General features: G+C 44.7%; 2 protein-coding genes across 4 annotated transcripts in view; one reads left to right on the top strand and one right to left on the bottom strand.

The window, feature by feature from the left end:
• Nucleotides 1-15,726, top strand: part of LOC119388258 (receptor expression-enhancing protein 5) — a 32,291-nt gene extending 16,565 nt beyond the window's left edge. The window contains exons 3-5 of the mRNA XM_037655929.2: nt 3,393-3,531; nt 9,085-9,235; nt 15,536-15,726. Coding sequence (XP_037511857.1) covers nt 3,393-3,531; nt 9,085-9,235; nt 15,536-15,570 — 325 coding nt within the window. The 3' untranslated portion in view covers nt 15,571-15,726. The remainder of the gene's footprint in view (nt 1-3,392; nt 3,532-9,084; nt 9,236-15,535) is intronic.
• Nucleotides 15,727-16,423: 697 nt separating this feature from the next.
• The window catches only part of LOC119388257 (arylsulfatase B), a 113,611-nt gene continuing 105,187 nt past the window's right edge, over nt 16,424-24,847 (bottom strand). Inside the window, exons 10-11 of one of the 3 annotated variants that reach the window (XM_037655928.2) lie at nt 17,378-17,566; nt 16,424-16,926 (exon numbers count right to left, since the gene is read on the bottom strand). In XM_037655928.2, the coding sequence (XP_037511856.1) occupies nt 16,798-16,926; nt 17,378-17,566 (318 nt within the window). In that variant the 3' untranslated portion in view covers nt 16,424-16,797. Of the gene's footprint in view, nt 16,927-17,377; nt 17,567-24,847 lie in introns of those variants that run through there. The other 2 variants (XM_049413886.1, XM_049413887.1) reach the window with 2 other exon arrangements.

Genomic DNA, 24,847 nt, shown 5'->3' with positions numbered 1-24,847 from the left:
GTATGTATCTTATTATCTATCCCCGCTCTATCTTGTGCTGTTTACGAGGTGAAAGGAGTTGCACGGTGAGAAGCGGCGCTGCCTTCGCGGTAGCCAGTGGAACATGTCGAGCCGCGGCGCATGCACTCGGAGTGCACGCATGCGCAGCAAACCGCCACGCTCGAACACGAACTGCTCTCGCTCTCACTGTTTGCAGCACGAGTTGTCACTTGTGTTTACGACTTCATATTCGCCACAGATCGAAAAATTCTTATTACGAATGTTTCACAGCGTTTTCCACGTTACCGTTCCGTGATTAGACACTCTCACCGGTAAGCTTTCCGTTGCACTAAAGAAAATGGGCACCATCAAATTGGTTGTCGGTCCCTTTAATAATTAGGTGGTTCAAGCACGCACTCAAATTGGTTTCAGGCTTCTATAAGATGCATGCAGCAAGTGGCGCGTTGTCTGCTAGCGCTGCATCTTGGACCCCTCGAAAACACGCACGTGAAGTTGTCGCTACCTTTAAAAAATAGAGGAGGCTTCGCTTGAACTAGAGGACTATGTGGAACCCCTTAAGATTCTGAACAGTCATTGTTGCCCGGTAACATGAACAGTGGTCTCAAACTGTACTTGAAAGCGAAATTTGAGGTTAAATAGTGTTCATATAAGCGCCGATCCTGAAAATAGGCATTTGTAGGCGCTTATACTAATTTAGGCACAAACTCCAAAAATAGGCATTTATAGGCACTATAAAAACACTACAAAAGCCCTTCTTAGCCTCTAATTCAGGCTCATATATCAAAGTGGCATGATAGGAACGCAAGGCACAGAATAGGCGTTTGCCTAAAATCCTGTCTCTCTTTATTACATGTATTCTGTATGAATGTTTGATCGTGCTGTTGTATCGCAGCTTGAGGGAATGTAGATGATGGTAGAAAGGTTGGTCCTGAGATGAATGTTAAAACCTGACTATCTCTATTAATTAAAGGGGTTGTGAAAAGATAAATAGAGCTGCCCGGTTGTAATTTTTACTGCTTCGATGAGCATCAGGCATGCCGATTCCTAAATATGTTGGTGCAATAATCAGTCTATATTTAAGAATGCCTGTTTGAAGTCCTAACCTTCTTGTGCTCCTAAAACAACAATGTGGCCACCACTGGCCGGCATAGGCACTAACCAGTGACATCCACTTAAGACGTTTGAAATAGTGAACTTTCATTTGCTCTAAAATAATATATTTATATGAAAGCTAGGAAGTAAAAGAATAATACGGCAATTTTAACTGCGGAGCACTTAGGTGCCTGGGCTGTCGTATGCTGTCGTGTGCTGTCGTTGCTTGGCGCAACAAAGGCAAAACCATATTAATGAGTACTAACAGACAATAATGCCAAGTAAAGCATAGCTTTAAAATCATAGGGGATGTTATTTGTTGTAATTAGGATACAAATGTGAAGAAAGTAAGGTGGACGAAAAGATAACTTGCTGCCGGCAGGGACCGAACCTGTGACCTCCGAATGACGCGTCCGATGCTCTACCACTGCGCTACGGCGGCGGTCATCCTCCTGTCCACTTTATGGGGTATATATGTGCATTTAAACCTAGGAATGTTAGTCAGCGCCTATTGCAGCCATGGTGGCAAGTATGGAACACTCTTTTTCTGCCTGTTGGTGTCACTTAGCACGTGATCTTTTTACGAGCTGGCAGCTGACCAGTAATCCCTCGCATACTACCTGAAGGCATCAAGTCTGCCAGAACGAGACCCTCGCTATGAATGAAGGAAAGAAGATGACATTTAAGGGCTGGTTTTTCTTTGTTTGACACAATATTAAAGGGACACTAAAGGCAAATATTAAGTCAATGTTGATTGTTGAAATAGCATTCCAGAAACCTCGTAGTGCTTGTTTCATGCCTAGGAAATGCTTATTTGGAAAGAACATCAAGTTTTAGTGGTCTGCACAGCGTTAGCGCACTTCAAATCACCCGCCTGAACGGGCCTCCTGACGTAGCAGTTGCCGTGCCCAAGGTTGCCCGCCTTTACTGCCCGGCCGCCGACGCTACGGTTTCTTGCGCAACAGCGGCCATCATCCTTGCCAAGACGCAGCCACGGGCCACTCCGAAACTGTGTAGATCACTGTAACGGAGCTTAGCTTGGCCAGCAGCAGAAGTAGAGTAGCAACAGTGCGAAAATAGCGAGAGCCAAGCACACGCAGCAGTACGCGATACCGAAACTACCACCGAGACGTGACTGCCTGAGCGAAGTGCAGCTCGGCGAAAACGGAACTTTTGAATGCCAAGAGGTTCTTTTCTTCATGACTCAAACAAGTGAACAAGCAGCGTTTTATTACATCTTGTGATGCACGGAATGTTCTTTTTTTATTGCAACTAGTTTGATTGCTAGTGGTGAATTGTATTCGGGACTCTTGGCGTCATCGGGATAATTTCCAAAATGCCCCACTCGTGGCGCACATCGTGTCCTACATTTACCTTAATTTCTCGATTAGTAGAGCACTGCTGTTGATACTATTGACGTTTTAGATGTTCTCACACATCGACCTTTCACTCTGACATAAATAGTTATTTGCCTTTAGTGTCCCTCTAATGACAACTAACAGACAATAATGCCAAGGAAAGCATGGGGATGTTATTTGTTGTAATTAGGATATAAATGTGAAGAAAGTAAAGTGGTGCCCTGCCATGGTGGTCTAGTGGTTATGGCACTCGACTGCTGATCCAAAGGTCGCGGGATCGAAATCCGGCCGCGGCAGCTGCATTTTCGATGGAGGTGAAAATGTTTGAGGCCCGTGCACTTAGATTTAGGGGCACGTTAAAGAACTTTAGGTGGTTGAAATTTCCGGAGCCCTCCACTAGGGCGTCCCTCATAATCATATCGTGGTTTTGCGGTTATTTGAGGTAGCCTACAACTTAAAGCTGACATGTTAGGGATTAAAGAAGTAAGTAAAAATGTCAATAAAACTTATTTATACTTATAGTGATTAATGGATACTGGTTGTAAGTACACGTCAGTACCGCTAATATGCATTTGGTAAATTCTTTCTAGAGTTTCCTTTTTACAGCAGAGCCTTATGCTCGAGGTTCGCTGTGTGTCGTAGATAGAAAATGATCGTCATGAACGTACTCGATGACCGCCCAAGCACTCTGTACAATCAAGAGAAGCTGAAATGTGCTTACTAGCTCTGCTGTGACCCAGCCTTGCGCAGCTTAGTGCAAGCTGCGCATATTTTGTTAACCTTCGTTCAAAGTAGCTGGGATATCTTGTATATAATATGCAAGTGTAGTTCAGTGTAAGTACAAGCTAGCATATTATTATATGTATACACACGTTTTAGTAACATCTTTAATAATGTCTTACCACTGTTTTTTTCTTTCTTTCTTTGCATGGATGCCTATAGCATGCGTGCCATAGAGTCCACGACAAAGGACGATGACACCAAGTGGCTCACTTACTGGGTGGTTTTCGCCTGTTTCTCAGTGGTGGACTTCTTTGCAGACAACATCTTGCGCTTCTTTCCCTTCTACTGGCTGGCCAAGGCAAGTTTGTGCACTTGCGAAGGGCTATTTGCTTCTCCATATTGTATAGTTGAGATGAAGGGGTAGATGATGACTTGCTGGGCTGTGTGATGCTTAAAATGAACAACTAGAGATCTGTTTGTGTAATGGAATGGTTGCCAAGTGGGGTAAAGGCAGCAGTGCATTAGTTGGACACAATTACATTTATTAGTACCCCTGTCACACGGGAACCTGCGGACTCTGTTTAACTCTGTCGTCTTTACGTCAGCGAAGATGCAGTTTGTGTCACACAGTCTTCCTTACGTCAAGGAATTTAAATGGAGCATTTCACAAAGGGAGTTTGGCGATCTCCATTCGCAGCAGAACGGAGCACTCTCGTCACCAGTAATCTGTAGTTACGGAAAAAACTGCAAACACAAAACATCCGCAGTCAACACAATAATGAATTTTATCAATATTAAAAGTTTTTTCACTGCATAAGCTATTCATAATGTGGGTTTAATGAAAAAAGTGCATATAAGTGCACATTCTCTCCGCACCATAGAGTTTCTTATTGTAATACATAGAAGGAAATCTGGCGCTAGTGTCCGTGCGGGCTCCTTCAGCGGCGCTTGAGCCACCATGGGAATGATGGGAAATACAGGCATCGGATCTGTTTCGGATGGCTTTTGTTCTTGAGATTCGCAACCCTTGTTTGCTGAGTGTAAAACAAAGTGCTATGAAGGTATTTCCAACTAAAACTTGCTTGATTCTTTTGTATGTCAAACTTATTGCAAAAAATTCAGCAGATCCCACTCGTTGTGGGAATCGGTCTCGTGCGAAGCAGTCAGTGAGTACTTCTATGCTGTATCTTATGGCTTTGAGCCATGTGTTACAAGGCAGATCAACGTGTTTTGTAAGTGTAGTAGCTATGTGCACATTGTGGGCTTACCAGGCACGTCGACAACACTGGCGTTTCAAGGGTAACTTATGGTGCAACGTAATGTCAGCCCTCACGTTAGAGTACATAAATCAGTATTATCTAAACTAAGGGCACTTTATGGTGAAATAATGTGAATATCATGCGCAACTTTGGTTAATGTATTCTTCCGGGGTCAAGGAATGCTTCAATACAGCTTGCTCAATCATAGGAATACAAATGCAATGCTTATTAGACTGCCATAAAAGCGGAGCCAACACTGGAACCACTGACGTTAACCTGATACGAGGCCTGTATCGTAGGAGTACATATGAACTGAAGTAACGTAGAGTACATATGTAGTGTTTATTGCTTTCTTGTAAAATTAGATAGCCAGCACCACAGCCACAATTGACGTTGCACCAACTTTACGCCTACATAGGCTGCTTTTGCAGACCAGTTTATAGACCTGGTGTGGCTCTGTGGTAGAATACTTTACTGCCACGCAGAACGCTTGGGTTCGATTCCTGCTGGGATCCCTAATTTTTATAATTTCCAGTCGTCGGGTCAATGCTGCCGATGTCTGTTTTTCTTAATGCTCTCGCATTCAAATTACCTATGTCTGTTCTTGCCGTTCCTGGGTAGATATAAACTGTCAATCACCTGTGGCATGTACCTCTACGCCGCGGCCCATTGTAAACGGCTATGTGCCACACGTGTCTGAAGGAAAGGGTTTGACGACATACGCGACAGGATTTCTACGTTATTCATGTGATGACCCAATAGTCATATTCGTCAAGTCCTCTTATCCTCCCATGCTGATTTTGGTCTACACCAATTTAAGGAAGTGATCCTGAGAGCACCCAGACGTAGGCGGCTAGACGGACGGGCGGGCGGGCAGGCTCAAAGTACCAAAAGTTCGCTAAGAAATGCTTCGCATTTAAATGTTTGCATGACCCTGAGATGGAAGGGAAACCTGGACAAATTCAACCACCAGGGTATGCATTGCTCTACAGTTGTGTTCTAGATTTGGCATCATGATATAATGAATTATTTTTTTACAACACTTGTAAACAAACACGCTTGTTTTTCCCTCGAAAGTACGCATTATCTATTTATGGAAATAACAGTACTGTATGGAGTGAGAAACACTTAATGTATCGCCTGCTGCGACGCCAGGTGCGTCTGTGCAAGTGGTCTGCCCCCAACGCATCTCTCGTTTTGTTGTGAAGTTGAGTCAGAAGAGCGTGACGGTGCATCTACTTAGCTTCGCCATCGTTTTCAGTCAATTTAAAAGAGTTTTAACAAGTAGTGCTTATCAGAACACGTGAACTCAATTTCCTGCTCTAGCATGGGCTGCTACATCTGTGCACGGCGGTGAGTGCATGACGCTTTGCTAAGACTGTCAAATACAACCTGTAAAGCTCCAACGTCGCAGTAAACCAAGAGATCTAGTGCTCTTCAGCCTCTTTGAACAACAAAAGCACTGCTTGAGTGCTTTGCAACGCACTCCACTACCCACGCGTCGCGAAGAACGAAACTGAAACTGTAGAAAAAGATCGTAGACAGTTTGCTAGCTAACGCTATCCAATCCGAAGCCTGTAGTTCCCATCATTCCCATCGTGGTTGAATGATCGCAGCGGCAGTTTCCTCTCTAGGTTATTGTATGAAACTCTATGCTCCGTACCATGCCTTTGGAAAAACCTTCTTGCCGCCATTTTGAATAAGTGTCTCTGAGTCCGTGCGCACCGTTGTGTTTACGTCTGTGCATCTCGTTCCCTTCTTATTGGGGTAGTCTTTATTCTACTTCAACATTACGAAAAGTCATAGCAATGAGTAATGCGGGTTTTCCTTCTTCGTCGACGCCAGCAGTCGTGCCGGTAGCACATGCGAATTGTTGTGGCACACATCCGCAGAAGAACTTTGTGGACGGAACATGAGACTTCTGCTCATCCGATGTTGGAAAGACAAACGTGACCTAGGTGGTGGTAGCGCAACTTCAAAGAAATTGATGACAACTTGCATTGTGTTTGACAATCAGCGCACGTATAGAAAATGCGTAGCAAAACAAACGTATAGTGTGGCCAGCACTCCTGTTAATGTTACTGCCAACGGGCTTGCAGGTGCACATTTCTGCGATAAAAGCCAAAACAATTTATTTTTAAGAGTAGCTCTTTAAGCTGCTGTTAAAATGTGCATGTTTCACAATAAGCCAGCCGTGCCGTAGTCATGGCAACCAGCGACGCCGCAGCTGCTAGAACGCCTGGCGTAACCCCGTGACGTTATGCAAAGCAGCGCATGCATAGTATTGACAACCATACAGCTGCTATCGCTAAGCCATGCCCAGCAGCGGAGACGCCTCGTGCAACAGTGTTCCACCGATCGATCAGATACAGCCATGGGATGCACAGAGAAAGTACGTACTTCGAAGAAGAAGCAATGCATCGTGAAGCAAGGCTTGTTGCTGTACGAGAACGACTACGGCAGTGACGAGCAGATCCAGAATACGTGGCCAGGGAAAGGGAGAACAAGAGACGATGAGAAGATGCTGCCGATCACCGTGAGTGGAATGCTGCGTGTATGTGAGCTCTACATCAGGATCCAGCCTACCGGAAAGCAGAGTACGAGCAACGCCGTGCTCGGCCAGCTTTGCTTTCAAGCCTTGCGTGGTTGAGTGCAAGCTTTTGCCTTTTTATTTCGGTCTTAATGACTTATAGTTTCCATAATCATTCGTATGATTGAGAATGTTTTCAGCGTGATTAGACGCAAAATCTTCCTTGCAGACGTAGACGCAGAAGTGCCCAATGGGCTCCTTGCGGCTTCTGTCCAAAGCTCATAAACTTGCCGTGTGGCATGGCCACAACTCCATCTCTGTCAAACTCCCTAATGGGGTTTTATGTTTGTGGACTTTAACGGAGTTCGTTGGTGCCGGTGTGACAGGGGTATTAAATTGGCATTTGAAATTAACAATGGTTGTTGGCAACCTTTGGTTGGCATGCAGATTTGGAGTGATTAATCAGTGGAAACTGGTTTATTGTTAAACTTTGAAGGAACTTTCTGAAGCTTCCGAAGCACTGCTGCTTATGCCTTTAATGAATTCTTTATTATGTCAGCAAGACAAGCTGTAATAGTGCAATAAATGAATCTGAGGGATTTTGAAATTAATAACAAAAGATGTCTCCAACTGAAATTCTGTCAACCATTATCTTCACATCACTTTCCGGTGATGCTAGTTTGGACACTTATGATTAAAGGCCCACCACCTGTCACGGTGAGAAAGATTTGAAGCCTTATTAAGTGTCATGCAAATGAACACCTGGACATATCTGCGTATTACAAACTGGTCCAGAGTTGAACACCAAGAGCTTAGCTCTTCTCCCACTGGAAGGATGACAGTGTTGCTGCAGCTACATGGCATTCATCTTAATTATAAGAAATCCAAATAGATCATAGATTAAGCAGCAAAAATTCAAAAATTAACTCCTAAATTAAGTACATCATGGCACATATATTGAAATTACACATCAGGGCTGGAAGTTAGCAAGGGTTATCCGCTGACTTGTAGTGAACTTAAAATAGCAATTTAACAATCCAGCAGAGTAAGTGGAACACCAGTGTATTTCATTGCACAGACAAATACACATATTCAACCAAGGAAAAATCGGTTGATTATTGTTTGCAACTGGCTGGTCCCACTTGAAAGTTTCACGGCACACATGGAGCTAGGGTGATGGGAGTACAGTAGACTCTTGATAATTCAAACTTGAGGGGACCTCAGGATTTTATTTGAATTATCAGAAGTTCTTATAAATATGACTCAGGGCAACACACCAACTAACGCTGCGATGTTTATTGTTTCTCAGTGCCACAGCAACATCATAGACTGCTCTGCATGATTGCCAGTAAAATTTTTAGACATCAGCGATAATACTGGTACTTGTTATTTTACAAGGCACGCACGGGTGTGTAATTAAGGGACGAAACGTGTTGCGTCCCACGAAAGTTGCTAGCCCCTTTTAATTCTTAGGACACTTTCTCGCATGGCATACTGCAGAGAAAGGGACATTACGAAACGTTCGGCATGCGATAGATCAAGGCCAGACCGTACAGCTTTTTTTTTTCCCTCGGTCAGCACGAGATTATTGGTGCGCAAGGTTCAGCTAGTTTGGCTGTTTTTTAGACAGGCAATCAGCTTTATATGTGCCTGTTAATAACAGAAAAACGTGAATGTTCAGCTAGAAGCAACAAAGGCAGCAGATATTTCCAGACGTGGATAAGCAAAAAGTTTGAATTAACCGAATTTGTGCAGTGAGGCAGTTTGAATTAAGCAACTTTAAAATACATTGAAAACATAGTGGGCCAACCAAAAATTTAAGATTTGTTTGAATGAACCAAAAGTTTGAATTATCAGAGTTTGAATTATCGAGAGTCTACTGTATTTAAGATTAAAGATTCATTCTGAGAAGAAGATGTTTTCCCGAGTTTTCAAGTGCATGCACTAAATGCAGTATTTTTTGCAGTAAGGTGGTTATCCAACAATGCTGTCTGTATAATCACCGGTATTTCTCTCTGGTAATTTGATGAGCATAAATGGCTACTTTGTGTGGAGGCACAAAAACATTTCTGTTGATAGGTTTGACCACCGCTGCTTTTTAATAATTTGTACAATATTTCAGATCATCTTCCTTGTGTACTGCTTTGCTCCCACAAAACCGAATGGATCTACTCACATCTACAACAAGATCATTCGTCCTATCTTCTTGCGCCACGAGACCTCCGTCAACAAACTGGCTGCAGAGGCCGGTGCTGGCATCCGAACTGTACTGCGTGAGTGTCCTTTGAATGCTTGTACATAATGCTTTTTTTTGTGGTGCCATTCATATTATAATGCTTATGTTGCGAGGATGGAAAGAAATAGTAGTTTATCATAAATGGCTGCAGTGCTGGTTGTGGGTGCAAATCTAGCGTCTTATCTAAATCAGTTATGGTTCATTGCTTCATGACTTCTGTGATGCAGCTGTGCTTTGTGGAATAGAGGAGAGAATGTGGCATTGCTAAGACCTACTGTAAATGAAAAAAAATATTGGGGAGACTATGGTGTGGGCTGGTTGTCCCATGGCCAGTGTTGCCAGATGCTGCTGACTAAACAAGCGAATAATCACCACAAAAGAAGCCCAAAAAAGCGGCGGCACTCCTCTGAATAAGCCCAAAACCTGCGGAAGTTTAAAACAATGTTCTCATTCTTGAAAATTATTTTATAGTGTGAAATTCTACAAGCACATATGGAAGGTGAAAAAGTTTATTTATATTACTTTTTTCGTTATTGTTTATTCATTACACATAATAAAAATAGGCACTTGAATGATCGAAAACACTGAAGGTTGTTTCTTGCACTTCAGAACCGCACACTACACAGAGTCATCGTCACTGGTTTCCAATACATCTGGAAAATCCATGTCATCCAGTTCTGCGGAACCATATATGTTCTTTGAATTAGACATGCGCGCCGCGCTGCGCATTTCACGTGGTTTTCGAGCTGGAGGCACAGGCGGGCCTTCTACTTTACTGTTCACATGTAAACAAGAGAGAAGAATATTCCCAGTCAAAATGACTGACTTCCTGCTTCGTGAGGCTTCACTTAAAGTGACGTCAGGGCCTCTCCTGAGTTTTTCTTCCTCCATGCAGTAGCGCCTTTATAATTGTTGCCAGGAGGAAAAGAAGGGCCTAGGAGTGCTAGATGACTGCTTAGAGGAGGGGGGGGGGTCGTATATTTTGACCAACGTTACTAGATGGAGGCAGTTGGAAAACTGCATGGGATTGCCACGGAAGCGGCGTGGCTGCTCGCTGTCTCCCAAAAAGTGGGGGCGCTGCGATCGTTTTGCGCCCTGTTCACGTGACGTGTTTCGCATCGCTGCTTCGTCTGCTCCGCGCGACGCCGGCTGCGCGCCGCGGAGAGGGTCACGTGACGTGGTCGCAAAGCGATGCCAGCGACATCTGGAATGGGCGACGATCTGCGGCCGCCTCCTCGCGTGAATTTTCCAACTCCCCCATCCAGTAACGTTGATTTTGACTCAAGCCATGTATTTGACAACAAATACATGTGCCGGGCACTAAAATCAATATTTCCTGAAAAAGTGTGAGTAAGCCCGAAAAAATGCGACAAGCAACTCTAAGAATTTCCAAGCGACTCAGCCAAAAAAGCCCAAATCTGCTTATAATAAGCGGAACTGGCAACTCAGCCCATGGCTTCTTCAGCATGTCAGCAGGCTGACTGCATGACATCGTGTTCCCATCTATACACTGTTGTCTATGAAAGCATAAGCGGACTCAAAACACTTTTTTAAGTAATTGTAAAGCGTCCTCACTATTTGACTATGTTGCCTCTTGAATCTTTTGTTGCAAAAGTTTTCTTAAGTCAGTCAACTGCAAGCAGAACTAAATATAGGTATCACATTTCTTGGTGGCCCTTTCTCTCCTTTCATGTTCACTAGTGCATTTGGAGCTGCACAGGGGCCTTGGAATGTCGTAGGCTTGGCCATTTTCCTTAATTACTTTCTTCCAAGATGTTTGCCACTGCTTTCAGTTCAGGCGTGCAGTGCTTCCTTAACAGATGATCTGAGCTCAGGCTGCCTGCCATTTCCACGAGCTTAGAGACAGAGACCCGGCTTAGTTTCTTGCGAACGAGGGATCATTGTGGCTCTGTGTGGTGTCTGTGGTATCTACACTATGCCACAGAAGCAGCTACATGGAACTTCCATGCGTATAGCACAACATTTACTAATTGCACAACAGGCCTGGAGTGCACGCTAATGCTCCTCGGCATGCCCAAGGTCCCTGAGTACGTGGTGCCGACCAGCTTTACTCACACCTTCTCGACCGATGGATTATAGTTAATTTAAAGGGACACTAAAGGCAAATGCTAACAATTTATGTCAGAGTGAAAGCTCAATGTATGACAATGTCTAAAACGGCAATATTATCAACAGCAGTGCCCTACTTACAGAGAAATTAAGCTAAATGTATCACACGATGAGCGCCACGAGCCCTACATTTTGGAAATGATACCAGTGACATGAGAGAGTTCGACTACAATTAATCACTCGTAATCAAACTAGCTGCAATAAAAAAAGAACCTTCCGTGCATCAAAAGACGTAATAAAATGCTGCTTGTTCGTTTCTGTTTGATTCATGGAAAAAAGAACCTCTTTGGCTTTGTCATGGGGAACGGCGCGCGTGGTTCAAAGGTTCCGTTTTCACTGAACTGCGCTTCGCCCGGCGCCCTGCTTCGCTCATGCGGTCGCATCTCAGTGGTAGTTTCAGTATCGCGTACCGCCGCGTGTGTTTTGCGCGCTCGTGAAAGTTGCTCTGACAAAAAGTTCGACAAAATGCCGCATGCATGTAATGTTGCCGGATGCCCGAATGGCTCACGCCGCCAGTGCACGCTGCTATGCAGTAAAGGCGGGCAACATTGGGCACGGCAGCAGTGACATGAGAAACACCGCTTTCAGACGGGTGATTTTAAGTGCGCTAACACGATGCGGACCATTAAAACGTGATTTTATTTCAAAATAAGCACTTCCTTGGCACAAAAGTAGCACTACAAGGTTTCTGGACCGTTATTTCAACAATCAACGTCGACTTAATATTTGCCTTTAGTGTCCCTTTAAAGAAAGTTTGTCAAGTCATCAAGCTTGCAATTTATGGCAGGGTGCATAGAAGAGCCTGCGTGCACTGGCAGGTGTATGTGATGTCTGGGAGGTGACAATATGCATTAGTCAGTACTGTCATTACAGAGTCTGTACATATTAGGCACGTGGTGTTTCAAAGAGTAAATCCGTACTAGTATGGCAGGTGCCACTTGATGTTATTCTAGCGGAAAATAAAACATTAAGGAGACCATGATTGACAAAAACTGGAAGGGCAAGATGGATATGTATGCTCCATTTGTACCTTTGAGATCTGACGCATGCAATTTTGTTTAATTGAAAATTAATGATAATTATATTTCGTGAGATGACATGATTCCGGTCGAGCTCGCTTGTTGCATAGCTGCTGACGACATTGCAAGGAAGAGAGCAAGCAATATTTCACTGTTTTTAATAAAAGTTCCTGCTTCACGCACTGCAATACTCACACTTTCATGAAACCGTCATCTATAGATCAGCAATCTTTTCTTGATACTATAGCATGTTCAAAAAGTGTTTCGGGATTGCTTTAACGTAATATTGGTCTGCAGCTGTTTACATATCTGTTAGCATCATGATCAGAATGTGCTCAGGGTGGGCATTGACCTACAAATCGCATTTGAAATTAACTTGGATGTAACAGTGCAAGTCTAAACATTTCTTGACAATATGAACAGCCGTGTCACATTGGCTGTTCTGCTGTTCATGAATGACCGACACCTGGACTGTGTGATGATTTTTGGTAGCCATGATGGTTGGTGAGTGCTGCTGGGCACAGACGAGCAAAAGCGAGTGGCTGCGGATCAAGCTGCGGATGAAGGCTGCGGACTGCATTCTCCAGGCGGCCCAGGACGCATTCAGGGCTGGTGGAAGACACTGACAAGGCGTGCACCTCAAGCGCTCAACATGGCCGCCAAGCGCAAAAGCGACGGTGATGACAAACAGCGGAATGGGCCAACAGAGGATGACAGGAGCGACCAGGAGACTAAAGTGCCCAGGCGGCATAACAAAGATGAGAGATGCCCTGTGATGTACCTGGCACATGAACGAACTAGCAAGACCACTTAAGAGAGGGTCAATGCAGAGAACAAGGACACCAAAAACAAGGACACTGGCGGCAGTGACAGAGTCAGGCACTCATAATGAGGCAGACAGGGAATATGAGTCCAAGAAACGGAAATGGGCCAGCCAATGAAGAAGGAAAATGAGGGGCAATGGTGCGTGGACTGTTGGGCATCGGAAGAAGACGAGCGGTGTTTCAGACATGTAACAGATGCCGAGAATCAGAAGAGTGGACGAACGTTGTGTGGAGGAGATAAAGGCAGAAGACGAGAAGCATGATGATGCACCAGCTAAGGGTGAGAGAGAGGAGGAAGTCGGCTAGCATTGCCATTTGAAAGAAGGCAGTTACTATATTTCATATATGGGTTACTATATTTCACTTCTGAATGGTGTTGGGCCTCAGGACTTGAAAGAAACATAGACACCGATTTCCAGAATGACTACAATCTGGATGCCGGTTTCGAAATATAGAGTTGTTGCTGCACAGTTATGTTTCAACACATGGTGACCGCATTGGGTTCCTCGTGAAAAATATGGGATGAAGGCAGTCATGTGAGGGCCTGGCCATCAGCGAAAGGTACGCAGGTCGTGTGTTTGAGACTGCTGTTCTAGAGAGTATTACACCCGTGTTACAGGCACCTGTAGATCTTGTTGATGAACTGTGCATGCAGCTTCATTGGCACTGTCATAACCATCAACAATCATCGTGGGTTCAGTACACGAAAAGGCATCTTGTGGATGCTAGTAGAAAAACAATACATTCTAAACCTGGAGTAAGGCCACACATTTTCCAGAACTTGTGCTATGTTCAGAATTCATTCCAAGCAGATGTTCCTCCTAAAATTTCTGTGTTCAGTTTTTGTACTGCATTATGTGCACTAACATAACAAACAGTTCATTGAAGTTACGTCAGTCAAATATGGATACATTGATTTTCAGTGTAACTGTTGTCTGCCTTTTAGTTAGGGTAATCCAGCTCACTGAGGAAGTCGAGGGTGTGACGAAATCTTGTCTCGTAGATACGAGACATTGGTAAAAACATTGAAGGACGCCGACCTAGCTGGAAAAATATTTACTGACATTTTGGCTCCCACACGGGAGCCTTGTTCACAATGAAGGGCGAAACGGGAAGGCAGTGAGGTTTTATGTGGTTGAGTACGTGACGTAAGGTGCAGGTGTATATCGGATTAAGATTTCCGCCATTGCTGTTCAAAGTGGGAGCCTGTGTCGGCATATATCCAGACGATGCAAGTACTTATACAAGTGGATTTTGTGGAAAGCCATGTGCTCGAATGGAGAGGGCCACTACTTGGACAAGCAGCTTGACCTGGCCTCTAGCGGTTACCCTGCATCCTTCATTACATCTGTTCAGCATTATCTGGCCCGTCCATGCTATTATTCTACGGCTGAATATTTGAGGCAGGTGCCATTCCCTTATGATCCAGGCATCAGCGAGACACTCAGACGTGTCATGCGTCCGTATGGTATGCAGGTAGTCCATGTTCCTTTTTGCAAGCTCAAGAACGCCCTCGTGAACATGAACGACCGCCTACCATGTGAAAAGTTCCCTGGTATGATGTACTTTATCCCCTGTGTGCAGTGCGACAACAAGTGCGTCGAGGAGAGCGGGAATTTTGAAAGAAGATTCAAGCAGCATTGGAATGGTGTCAACAAGCATCGCGTGATGGCCAGCGCCCTTGCAGAACATGCTGACTCCATACGTTCACCAGATAGACTCGGACAGTGCCTGTGTCATTTTAAGCGAAAAAAGTTTAAGCAAGCAGCTTTATCTTAAGTAATTTCATATCCAGACAACGGCACACACTTTGAATTGCAGTGACAGAAATCTTAATCCTGTATATGCTCGCACTGTACGCATGCAACCTCATTGCCTTCGTCTTTCGTCCTTCATTGTGAACAAGGCTCCCGTGCGGGAGCTGAAAGGTCAGTAACTATTTATCATCTTGGTCGGAATCCTTCAGTGTTTTCACCAGCTCAGTGAGAATATTTGTGCTATGTGCCAGCGGCAATTTAAAAAAATATGCTTTTAACATTGATAAAGAGACACCCTGCATAGAGATTTTGCGAAAGTCACATGTCCAGTTTGACGATGAGCACTGCAAATTTGTTCTATCATCCTTTATGTAATAATCAGTTAAGCTGCAATAAAACAAAATGTTCTTATGGTCGCAGTGCCACGGTGAAGGATATTAGGGTTGTTCATTTTGCTGTTCAGAGTTCAGTGCAAGTTTTCATGACTGTGCCTGCAAGCTGGAATTGGTTGAAGAAGAGAGCTGACATAGGAGTCTGAAAAACTTGCTTCTGGCTGTGGTCAAAGACAAGCTTTCAACAATGCCTTGCTTCTTCTTTTGCCTTACAGAAAAAGCTGCCTCTTCTGCTGCGAAGAACGAGTGAATCAGTCTTTCAAGCACTTCTCTCCTTTGTCGGCGCGTTAGGCAGCCACGACTTTTTATTTTTCAGTGGCTAGCCTCTGGTGGCAGGTGGCACCCAGCATTGTCACCCCTAATGTACACTCGGGCATCATGTTTTATTAAAAATATGCTTTGCCAATTCACTTGTTATTCTGATGCACAGCCATATGTTGAGACTGAAATAATATATGTATACATGCCTTGTGGTATTGTTCCAAGTGCTGCCACATGGTGTTGCAGTTTAGCGTGTCTAACCATGACCATTTGCATATTTATAATTGTGTGATCCTTCAGATTTCTTGATAACCAGCATATTTCATCATGCTTACATATTCTCATCATGCCGTATTGTTTACAGCATGTTCACATGACTGTTAACCCCTTTGTTTTTTTATGCAACATTATGGAAGCTAGGAAACCATATTGACAGTGTTTGATGGGTAGTGTCATTGACTAGAAGTTCAGCTTGATAATTGTTCTGAAGAAAAAAAGAGTTTCCTTTGATTTGAAGGTAAGCTTTTCAGGTAAGAAAGTGTAACTTCGGCTACTGTCTGCTTTGCAGCCTTATCGTGGGTGGCAGAGACATCTGTGTGACCATGCAGATTTTCAACTTTTTCATTTTTAGGCAATCTGGCTCTGTGCACCATTCGATTTGCACAATTTGGACTCAGTTTGCCTTGCACACTGAATTTCAGGACCACCAAGACTATCTTAACACAAGTACACTAGTACACTACATTATCACTTCCACTACTTTAATATTAACTTATTGACTTAATGTTACCTTAACACTTGGTACTAATACATTTTCATAACTATCTGGGGAACATAAATGATAATTATTTATAACTCAGGGTTTAACATTTAATCAGCCTAACGTTTAGCATTGACGTCCTTTCGACTGTGTTCTGCTTTCTTAGCCCCTAATTATCTATTTTTTTTTTAAAATTGGCTTTTTGTTAAACGCTGTTTGGGAAATTTTCCCTATTCATTTATTTTTCAATTGGCTTAAGCTCGTACCTCAGGGTGGTGCGGGCAGCCCCCACATTTTCATTTGCTTTTCTCTCTGGACACACATACACATATCGTTCAGCAAAGATACAAATTTGCTGCCATTCTCTCCCCTGCGCTTGTCGTGTAGTACGGATCATGTGTGGTATACGTTGAAAGCATCGCAATCCAACGTGAAGGTTTAGGCGCATCAGCTCTTTCAGTCAACCCAAGGAGCCCATGTTCCGTCGTGGTTTTCGGGGAACGATGCTGGGTCCACAGCAGGCTTTATAGGAGGAACAGTCTGCGCTCTGTATTCTTCTAGGACCTTGTTCATTGAGTCGAGTACCTGGAAAAAAAAAAACAAAAACACTAGACTGCAGCACAAGACGTGGCATATAAGGGATGGCAAAATGAGAGGACACTTGAGCTTCACACTTGGTGAGATTTCAGACCCGGTTGCTCCCCTTGCATTCTGTTGTATATTTGGTTGGTTGGTTGGTCACGAAACTTTATTGACCTATTGTACATCTCTCCGCTTCATTCTGCTCGACAGCCGCACCTAAAAAGAGCACAAAGGAAGACAAGGGCTTGCGAATGCAAGCACCTTGAGCGGCCCCTGTACACTAGCACTTCTGGTTGATGACGTCAAGTGCATACGCGCACATCACGTACTAGCCCGACAGGGGTGGAGATGTAAGCGGCCTTTTGTTTCAAAAGCCTTACTTGCAGCTTAATCTTTGCTCAACATTCACATCAGGACAATGCAGGCACCGACGGGTCCGAAACGTTTGTCGCACCTGCTTGTGCGTGGAGGCCAGGTTGTTGCACTCGCAAGGGTCCTTGTCCATGTCGAAAAGAAACACATTGTCAGCTGACTGGAAACATGACTGGTCGCCGCACTGTTCTCCCAGGCAACTCAGTGAGGTGTTGGCCCTCCAGTCTGGAGCAAAACCCAGATCCTGCTTGCCGTACAGGGCTCTCAGCGCCTGCAACATGATTATATAGGAGGTCTCTAGATGAAACAAGTGCAATATGCACGAAGACTTACAAAGAACACAGTATGGAGCGCTTCGTCCTGTGTTCTACGTCTTCGGGCATATTGTGCTTGTTTCATCTAGAGACCTTTACCAACATGCCCAACTGGCGGTTATCCTAGGAGGTCTCTAATTTACACAAGGTCTCAGAGTAGTTCAACACGAGTTGCTGAATCCATGCTATCTGAAGCTTTTTTTTTAATCAATGAAGCTGTAACATTCTATCATGACATTGCCTATTGTGCGATCCTGCAAAACGTGCAGTTTAAAGGAATGGAACCATGTAACATAACTATCAGCTACGTATTCGCAACGTTTATAAAAGATGAACACGGCCGGGGATATCTGCGAAATGACACGAATGGTGTTATAACTTCAATAAGAGGAAAGTGCAGTCTACCAGAACCAGCAACAGATACAGAACCTCCACAGGAGTTGTCCAAATATCGTATGCGTAAGCATTTGCACGTCGCCAACCTGGTCCCTCACACGGCTACGGGTACGCAGCGCAGACGGCGCAGAGTGATGGCGCAGCGTGCGGTTTCACGTGTGGAGTGGCGTCCAAGGAGGTTTAAAAAAAAAAATCCCCCGCACCTCCCCGAAGGGGATCGTGAGGAAATGCGAATGCATTTGGGTGCACCCGATGAGTGTGCGATTAATTAATGAAGAGAGACGAGAGTGTGCACGTAGAGGCGTAATGCTCGAGTTGCATTGTGTTAACTTCGTCCTAGTGGTATCGTTGCCGCGAGAGATTCGACTTCACCGACTTCCATCGCTATCAAGACACCAAAGCGCGCGCTCCCTGCATGATATATATAGGTCCGAGCGCGGAGAGGAGGAGCGCCCGAGCTCTCTCCGCCGAGCGAGCTCCGCGATTCGAGCGCCTTCACCGGGTACGCTCCTCTCCCTTACCCTCCGTGATGCGAGCGCCATCACACGCCCGCGCGCTCCTCTCCCTTACCCTCCGCCGCTCACCACCTGCTAGGCGTGGCGCAGCTGTTGCTAGGAACGAGGAGGAGCGCGCGCGGAGAGATCTGTGCGCACGCCGGCCAGGGACGCAGGACAACCCCCGACTAAAGGCCCGAACACACGCACGCGTTGCAGCGCGTCAACGCGTGACTTTTTGACGCGGCGCCGCGCCCTCTCCCTATGAAGAGGGAGGGCACGCAGCTTCGTGTAGCCGCGCGCCCTCTCTCCCCATAGGGAAAGGACGCGGCGCCGCGTCAAAAGGTCACGCGTTGACGCGCTGCAACGCGTACGTGTGTTTGGGCCTTAAGAAATGCCACGGCCGCCTGGATCATCGGCGCTCGGCGGTGTCGCATTCGCATTTAAAACTTCTGGAGTGGAGGCGGAGCGCCGCCGCTGAAGCCGACGACCGCAATATTGCTCCAGGCAGAAAACTTGTGGGTTGTCGCTTGAGCCTGCGCGGAAGTTCCACAGATGGCGAATGTCTCCACTCTTTTGGTGACAAGCGAGTGTTGTGGATGTCTCGTTTGTTGGACTGCGATCCACTCGATAACCACATTTACAATTTGTAGAAGATTGCCAAGCTGTACATAAAAAACGCGGGGCCTGCGCTGAGCGCGCAGCACAGTCACAGCGAAATCTGGCAGAGCGGCACTCTAGAGCCCGTTCTAAACTCCCTTGGGGAAACCAATACAAGTAAACTGCGAGGTACCCACTACGCCGCAAATCATAATTTTTGTAAGGTAGGGAAGCATTCACTATGCCATTATTCATCTTTCTGCGGATAGCGAGGTACCCGCTACACATCTGTAAGGCATATATGTGAACTTTGTTGATGCTGCCTGTGGCTGATGACTACGAAGAATTATGGCTGAGCCTTTTGTAATGGATTTGAAGCAATTAACCCGGTCACTCGTTGCGAAATTAGCATTTTGTGACGCCTGGTTGTTACTTTACTCTTCTGACACGCTATATGACACATTAAACGCGATTCCTTTCCCGGCATGACGCCTGCAAGGATGTTTTTGCAAACGAGTTCCAGTCACTAGCGTGGCTCTGTTGTAGAATACTGGACTGCCACGCAGAGGACCCGGGTTCAAATCCCATCTGAGCCTGTTTATTTTTATTTATTTCATTTTTTTCTTACTTCGCGCGATAGTGGTTACGGACACCTGCGGCGGCGGGGGACAACTACCCCACTGCCGTTGTGATATGACAACAGCTTTCGCTGTAAAATCAGACTTCACCACATTTCAAAAGAAATCGACCGGAAAAAAATTGGGCAGATCTCACGCGTTGTGGGAATGTGTTTCATGCGAAGCAGTCAGCGAGTACTTCGATGCTGTATTTTATGGCTTTCAGCCAAACGTTACGAGGTGGATCAACGTGTTTTTGTAAGTGTAGTAGCTGTGTGCACATCGTGGGCTTACCAGGTACGTCGACAACACTGGCGTTTAAAGGGTAACCTTATATGGTGCAACGTAACGTGTTAGAGTACATACGCCAGTATTATCGAAACTAAGTGCACTTTATGGTGGAACCATGTGGACATCATACGTAACTTACATTAATGTATTCCTCTGGGGTCGAGCAATGCTTCAATATAGCTTGCTTAATCATAGGAATACAAATGTAATGTTTTATTACACTGCCATAAAAGCGGAGTCAACACTGGAACCAAAGACGTTAATCTGATATGACGCCGGTATCGTAGGAGTACATACATACTGTGTATTGCTTTCTTGCAAAATTAGATGGCCAGCACCATAGCCACACTTGACGTTGCACCGACGTTACGTCTGCATAGGCTGCTTTCCAAACTATATACCTGGCGTGCCTCTGTGGTAGAATACTTGAGTGTCACGCAGAATGCTCAGGTTCGATTCCTGCTGTGATGCTAATATTTATTCTTTTCATTCGTCGGGTCAAATCTGCCGATGTTGGTTTTTCTTAACGCTCTCGCATTTAAATTACTAATGTCGTCGCCGTTCCTGCGTAGATATAAACTGTCAATCACCTGTGACGCATAACCGTACACCGTGGTCCGTGGTAAACGGCTATGTGCCACACTTGTCTGGAGGAAAGGGTTTGATGACGTACGCGACAGGATATTTCCGTTATTCATGTCATGACCCGACAGTCATATTCGTCAAATCCTCTTACCCTCCCATGCCGATTTTGGTCTACGTGCACCTAGTTAAGGACGCGATCATGAGAGCGCCCAGACGTAGGCGGATAGATAGATAGATAGATAGATAGATAGATAGATAGATAGATAGATAGATAGATAGATAGATAGATAGATAGAAACGCTCAAAGTGCCAAAGGTTCGCTAAGAAATTCTTCGCATTTAAAACTCCCAGAGTGCACAGTAAGAACGCGGCTGACAAGGACTGTTATTTTTAAAAATTTGTAAACGAGCGTAAACAAGAGCTGCAGCAAGCTAGTCAATTAATCTGCTTTCGTATCTTTTCTTTTCCTGTGTTTAGTTTTTAAGGGCGCGTGTTGCATACGGTTAGTTTCTTGACTGTCTGCATTATGATGCATTTTGAAGTTATTGTGTAACTTGTTGCTTAATCGATTCACGTATAAATCACATTGTATATGTTTCTTTTTTCTTTTGAAATTGTATAAAAGCCGGGGCTGAATAAAATTTTATGTACCACTTATTAACTCCACCATGTCCTTTACTTCGGGAATACTGGAAGCGAATTCTACGTGTTACCAGGTACGCTTCAGCCCATGAACTATGGCGTAAAAAACTGCCTTCTTCAATCTTGCAGGATAAAAAAAAATAATCGGTCACATAAGTGACACTAACTGTCCCATTCTCATGCTGAAACGCCCCCGTGGAAGCTCACGATTACGCTGCCCGCGCGCAAGCTGCGCTGCCTCTTGCCTGGAGCAAGATGGCTGCCAACCGGTTTCCCAGGCTTCACCGCTTCAGAAGTTTTTTTTTTTAAACCTCCTTGGTGGCGTCACGTCTATAACCGCCGTGCTTAAATCCCTAATGCATACGGACAACCGAGCCGCAACGCAGGCACAGCCGCTTTTTTTCTTTGCCACACCACAGCTGTTTTTTAGTCGCAATACGAAGGCGGAAGAACCAGAAAGCCCACGTTTCATATTTCATGCTTTCACCGAAAATAGAAAGTTTCGTGTGGGGCGAAGCTTTAAAACCGGACGCATGACTTGGCCATCGTGGGAAGTGTTTATTTGTAGACAGTGTCGTTAATGTGCATAAAACTAAAGTAATGTGGAACAGTCTTGGCAGAGAACAGCGCTTTATTGCGATAGGTGGCGAGACATTGGAAGTTGTAAAGGAGTACAGTCGCCCATTTTTTTAACCTGAACGCGCGAGCGTCGACCACCGAGTTGATAAGCGCCGTACAACGGAGCGCAGCGGCGAAATGAACGAGAATACGCGCATGCGCGCTATGAACAGTCGTGGGCAGCTGCCGTCTGCTAGGCTTTTCCTCAGGAGGCAGCTGTCCAAGACTGCTCATTGCGCGCATGCGTGTATTCTCGTTCATTTCGCCGCTCCACTCCGTTGTACGGCGCTTATCAACTTGGCGGTCGATGCTCGCGCGTTCAGGTTAAAAAAAATGGGCGACTGTACGTCTACTTAGGACAGGTAGTAACCGCGGAGCCGAACCATGAGAGTGAAATAACTAGAAGAATAAGGATGGGATGGGGCTCATTCGGCAAGCATTATCAAATCATGAATGGTAGTCTACCACTATCCTTCAAGAGGAAGGTATATAACAGCTGCATCTTACCGGTACTTACCTACGAAGAAGAAACCTGGAGACTTACAAAGAGGGTTCAACTTTACAAAGAGGGTTCAAGAGTGGGTCAGGGAACGAACGGGGGTTAAGGACATCATAGTTGAAATCAAGAAGAAATGGATATGGGCCGGGCACGTAGCACGTCGGCAGGATAACCGGTGGTCATTAAGGGTAACTGACTGGATTCCAAGAGATGGCAAACGCGTGAGGGGGAGACAGAAAATTAGGTGGGTAGATGAGATTAAGAAGTTTGTAGGTATAACGTGGCAGCAGAAAGCACAGGACCGGGTTGTTTGGCGAAACATGGGAGAGGCCTTTGCCCTGCAGTGGGCGTTGACAGGCTGATGATGATGAGTGTCGTCGGGCTATAAGTGGCAGCACCGTGGCCGCGTTTGTGTGGATAGTGGTGATGCAGAACTAACCTCCTTGTGCAGAACTATCGACGGTACTATCGATACTATCGATAGCTGAGTCACTATCGAACTGTCGATGGTAAAAAATTCGATGGTACTATCGATAGTATAAAATCAACAGCACGAACTCATTGCAGAATAAACTTGTTTCCCCGCACGTGTGGTACATAGTGGAGCCGGAGGAGCAGGGGCAAGAAAGTTGACATGCTTGTGTTCTTCACCTGAGTGCTTTGCTGACACATGGTCATAAAGTCAAACTGTTCAGCTGTAGCGGAAACGAAGCCGTTACATGTGGTGGAACTGCGCGGCTACAAATTTATATTGCATTTTATGATTTCAAAGTAAAAAAAAATATCATGAACTAAGTTTCGTAATTGTAAGGTGTAACTGGTTGCTTTTGGATGTGAATTTATTGATGGACATATTTCGCCATTTTCACTGCAGAAATAATTTATTTCGCCAAAAATGCTCATAAATTAAGCGAAGCTGATTGACAACATGGCCGGCCAGCAATAGCATCATTCATACCAGCAATAGCATCATTCATACCACTATCGATAGTTATGGCACGTGGTTGTGATGCGGAAGAATGCTGTAGCAAGACTGGTAAATACGGAGCTCTTTCCCAGGTAGCACAAAACGGATAATTGACGTTTTATAAACGTTTATCCGAGACGATAAAAACGTTTAGAAAACGTCACGGAATAGAAGCTAAAGGTCTAGAAAACGTTTTATATCTCGTCTAATGTCCGGCTAGAATCCGTTTTTAAGACCATCTAGAAAACGTTTTTAAGACGATCTAAAAAACGTTTTTAAGACGTTCTAGAAAACGTTTTAAAAAGGTTTTAAAAACGTCGCAAAAAATCCCATTTTTAAAACAGATAAAAATATCCCATTCCATCGTCTTTGAAAAGACGTTTTCTAAACGTTTTTAAGACGATCTAGAAAACGTTTTAAAAACGTCGCAAGAAATCCCATTTTAAAAATAAAAATATCACATTGCATCGTCTTTGAAAAGACGTTTTCTAAACGTTTTTAAGACGTCATGCAGGATCTCTTTTCTTTTAGCTGTTTTGTTTTTGCGCATGCAATTATATTAGTGCACGTTTTTAGGAAGCCCCCTCTGTTATAGTAATTACAGTTACTTTATTCCGTAATTACTATTACAGAGTGAGAGCTCAGTAGATTCACAGACAAAAGTGGTCATGTCATAATTTATTATGTAAAACAGCAACGATTCCTGTACAGCATAGAAACGTAAAAACCACGAAATGAGATATAGCATGCGACTATATAATATTATTCAGAAGCGGCAAAAGAATACAAAATATCGCGGTAATTAAAATGCAGCTACATAGTATCCAACCTTCAAGAACACTTTTTGTTGCATGATTCATCATTCGCAAAATTGTTGTCAAACAACTAACAGTGCAATATGACAAAATTTAGGATCTGGCACAGCCATTCTGCAATATGTAAGCGTCGACTCATAAGCTTTACTTAATCAAACGCAAAGATGAAGTGAACAGAAATTGTCGAAAAGGGAATGTCGCTGAAGCCAACGCCTCGACAAGGGGACTAGTTTCCGTCAGGCAGGGGCGTAGCCAGAATTTTTTTTTTTTTGGGGGGGGGGGGGAATTCAACCATACTTTACATATGTTCGTGCGTGCGTTTGTATGTGTGCGTGTATATAAGCACGAGCAAAATAGAAAATTTTCGGGGGGGGGGGGGGGGGGTTTGAACCACCCAACCCCTTGGCTACGCCCCTGCCGTCAGGGCCCTGACGAAGACAAGCATTCATGATGAAACGTTTCCTCAACGCTTCATCTTCCGCTGAACTTTTTTCTTGTAGGAAGGAGAGAGAGAGAGAAGGAACAGAGGATAGGCAGGGAGGTTAACTAGCGTCCAGTTTGCTACCCTACTCATGGGAGGAGAATAAGGGAGTAAAAATAGAGAGAAAGAGACACATTTCACAACACACACACAGAGGAGTGTATCACAGGTGGTCACTCAATATGGTGCCTTGAAGTGCTGCAAGAGGGCTCGTGTGGTTTTCTGGGCTGATC

Source organism: Rhipicephalus sanguineus, chromosome 3 (genome assembly GCF_013339695.2).
Source record: "Rhipicephalus sanguineus isolate Rsan-2018 chromosome 3, BIME_Rsan_1.4, whole genome shotgun sequence".
Taxonomy (NCBI): domain Eukaryota; kingdom Metazoa; phylum Arthropoda; class Arachnida; order Ixodida; family Ixodidae; genus Rhipicephalus; species Rhipicephalus sanguineus.
This window is presented reverse-complemented; position numbering and strand designations above follow the sequence as displayed.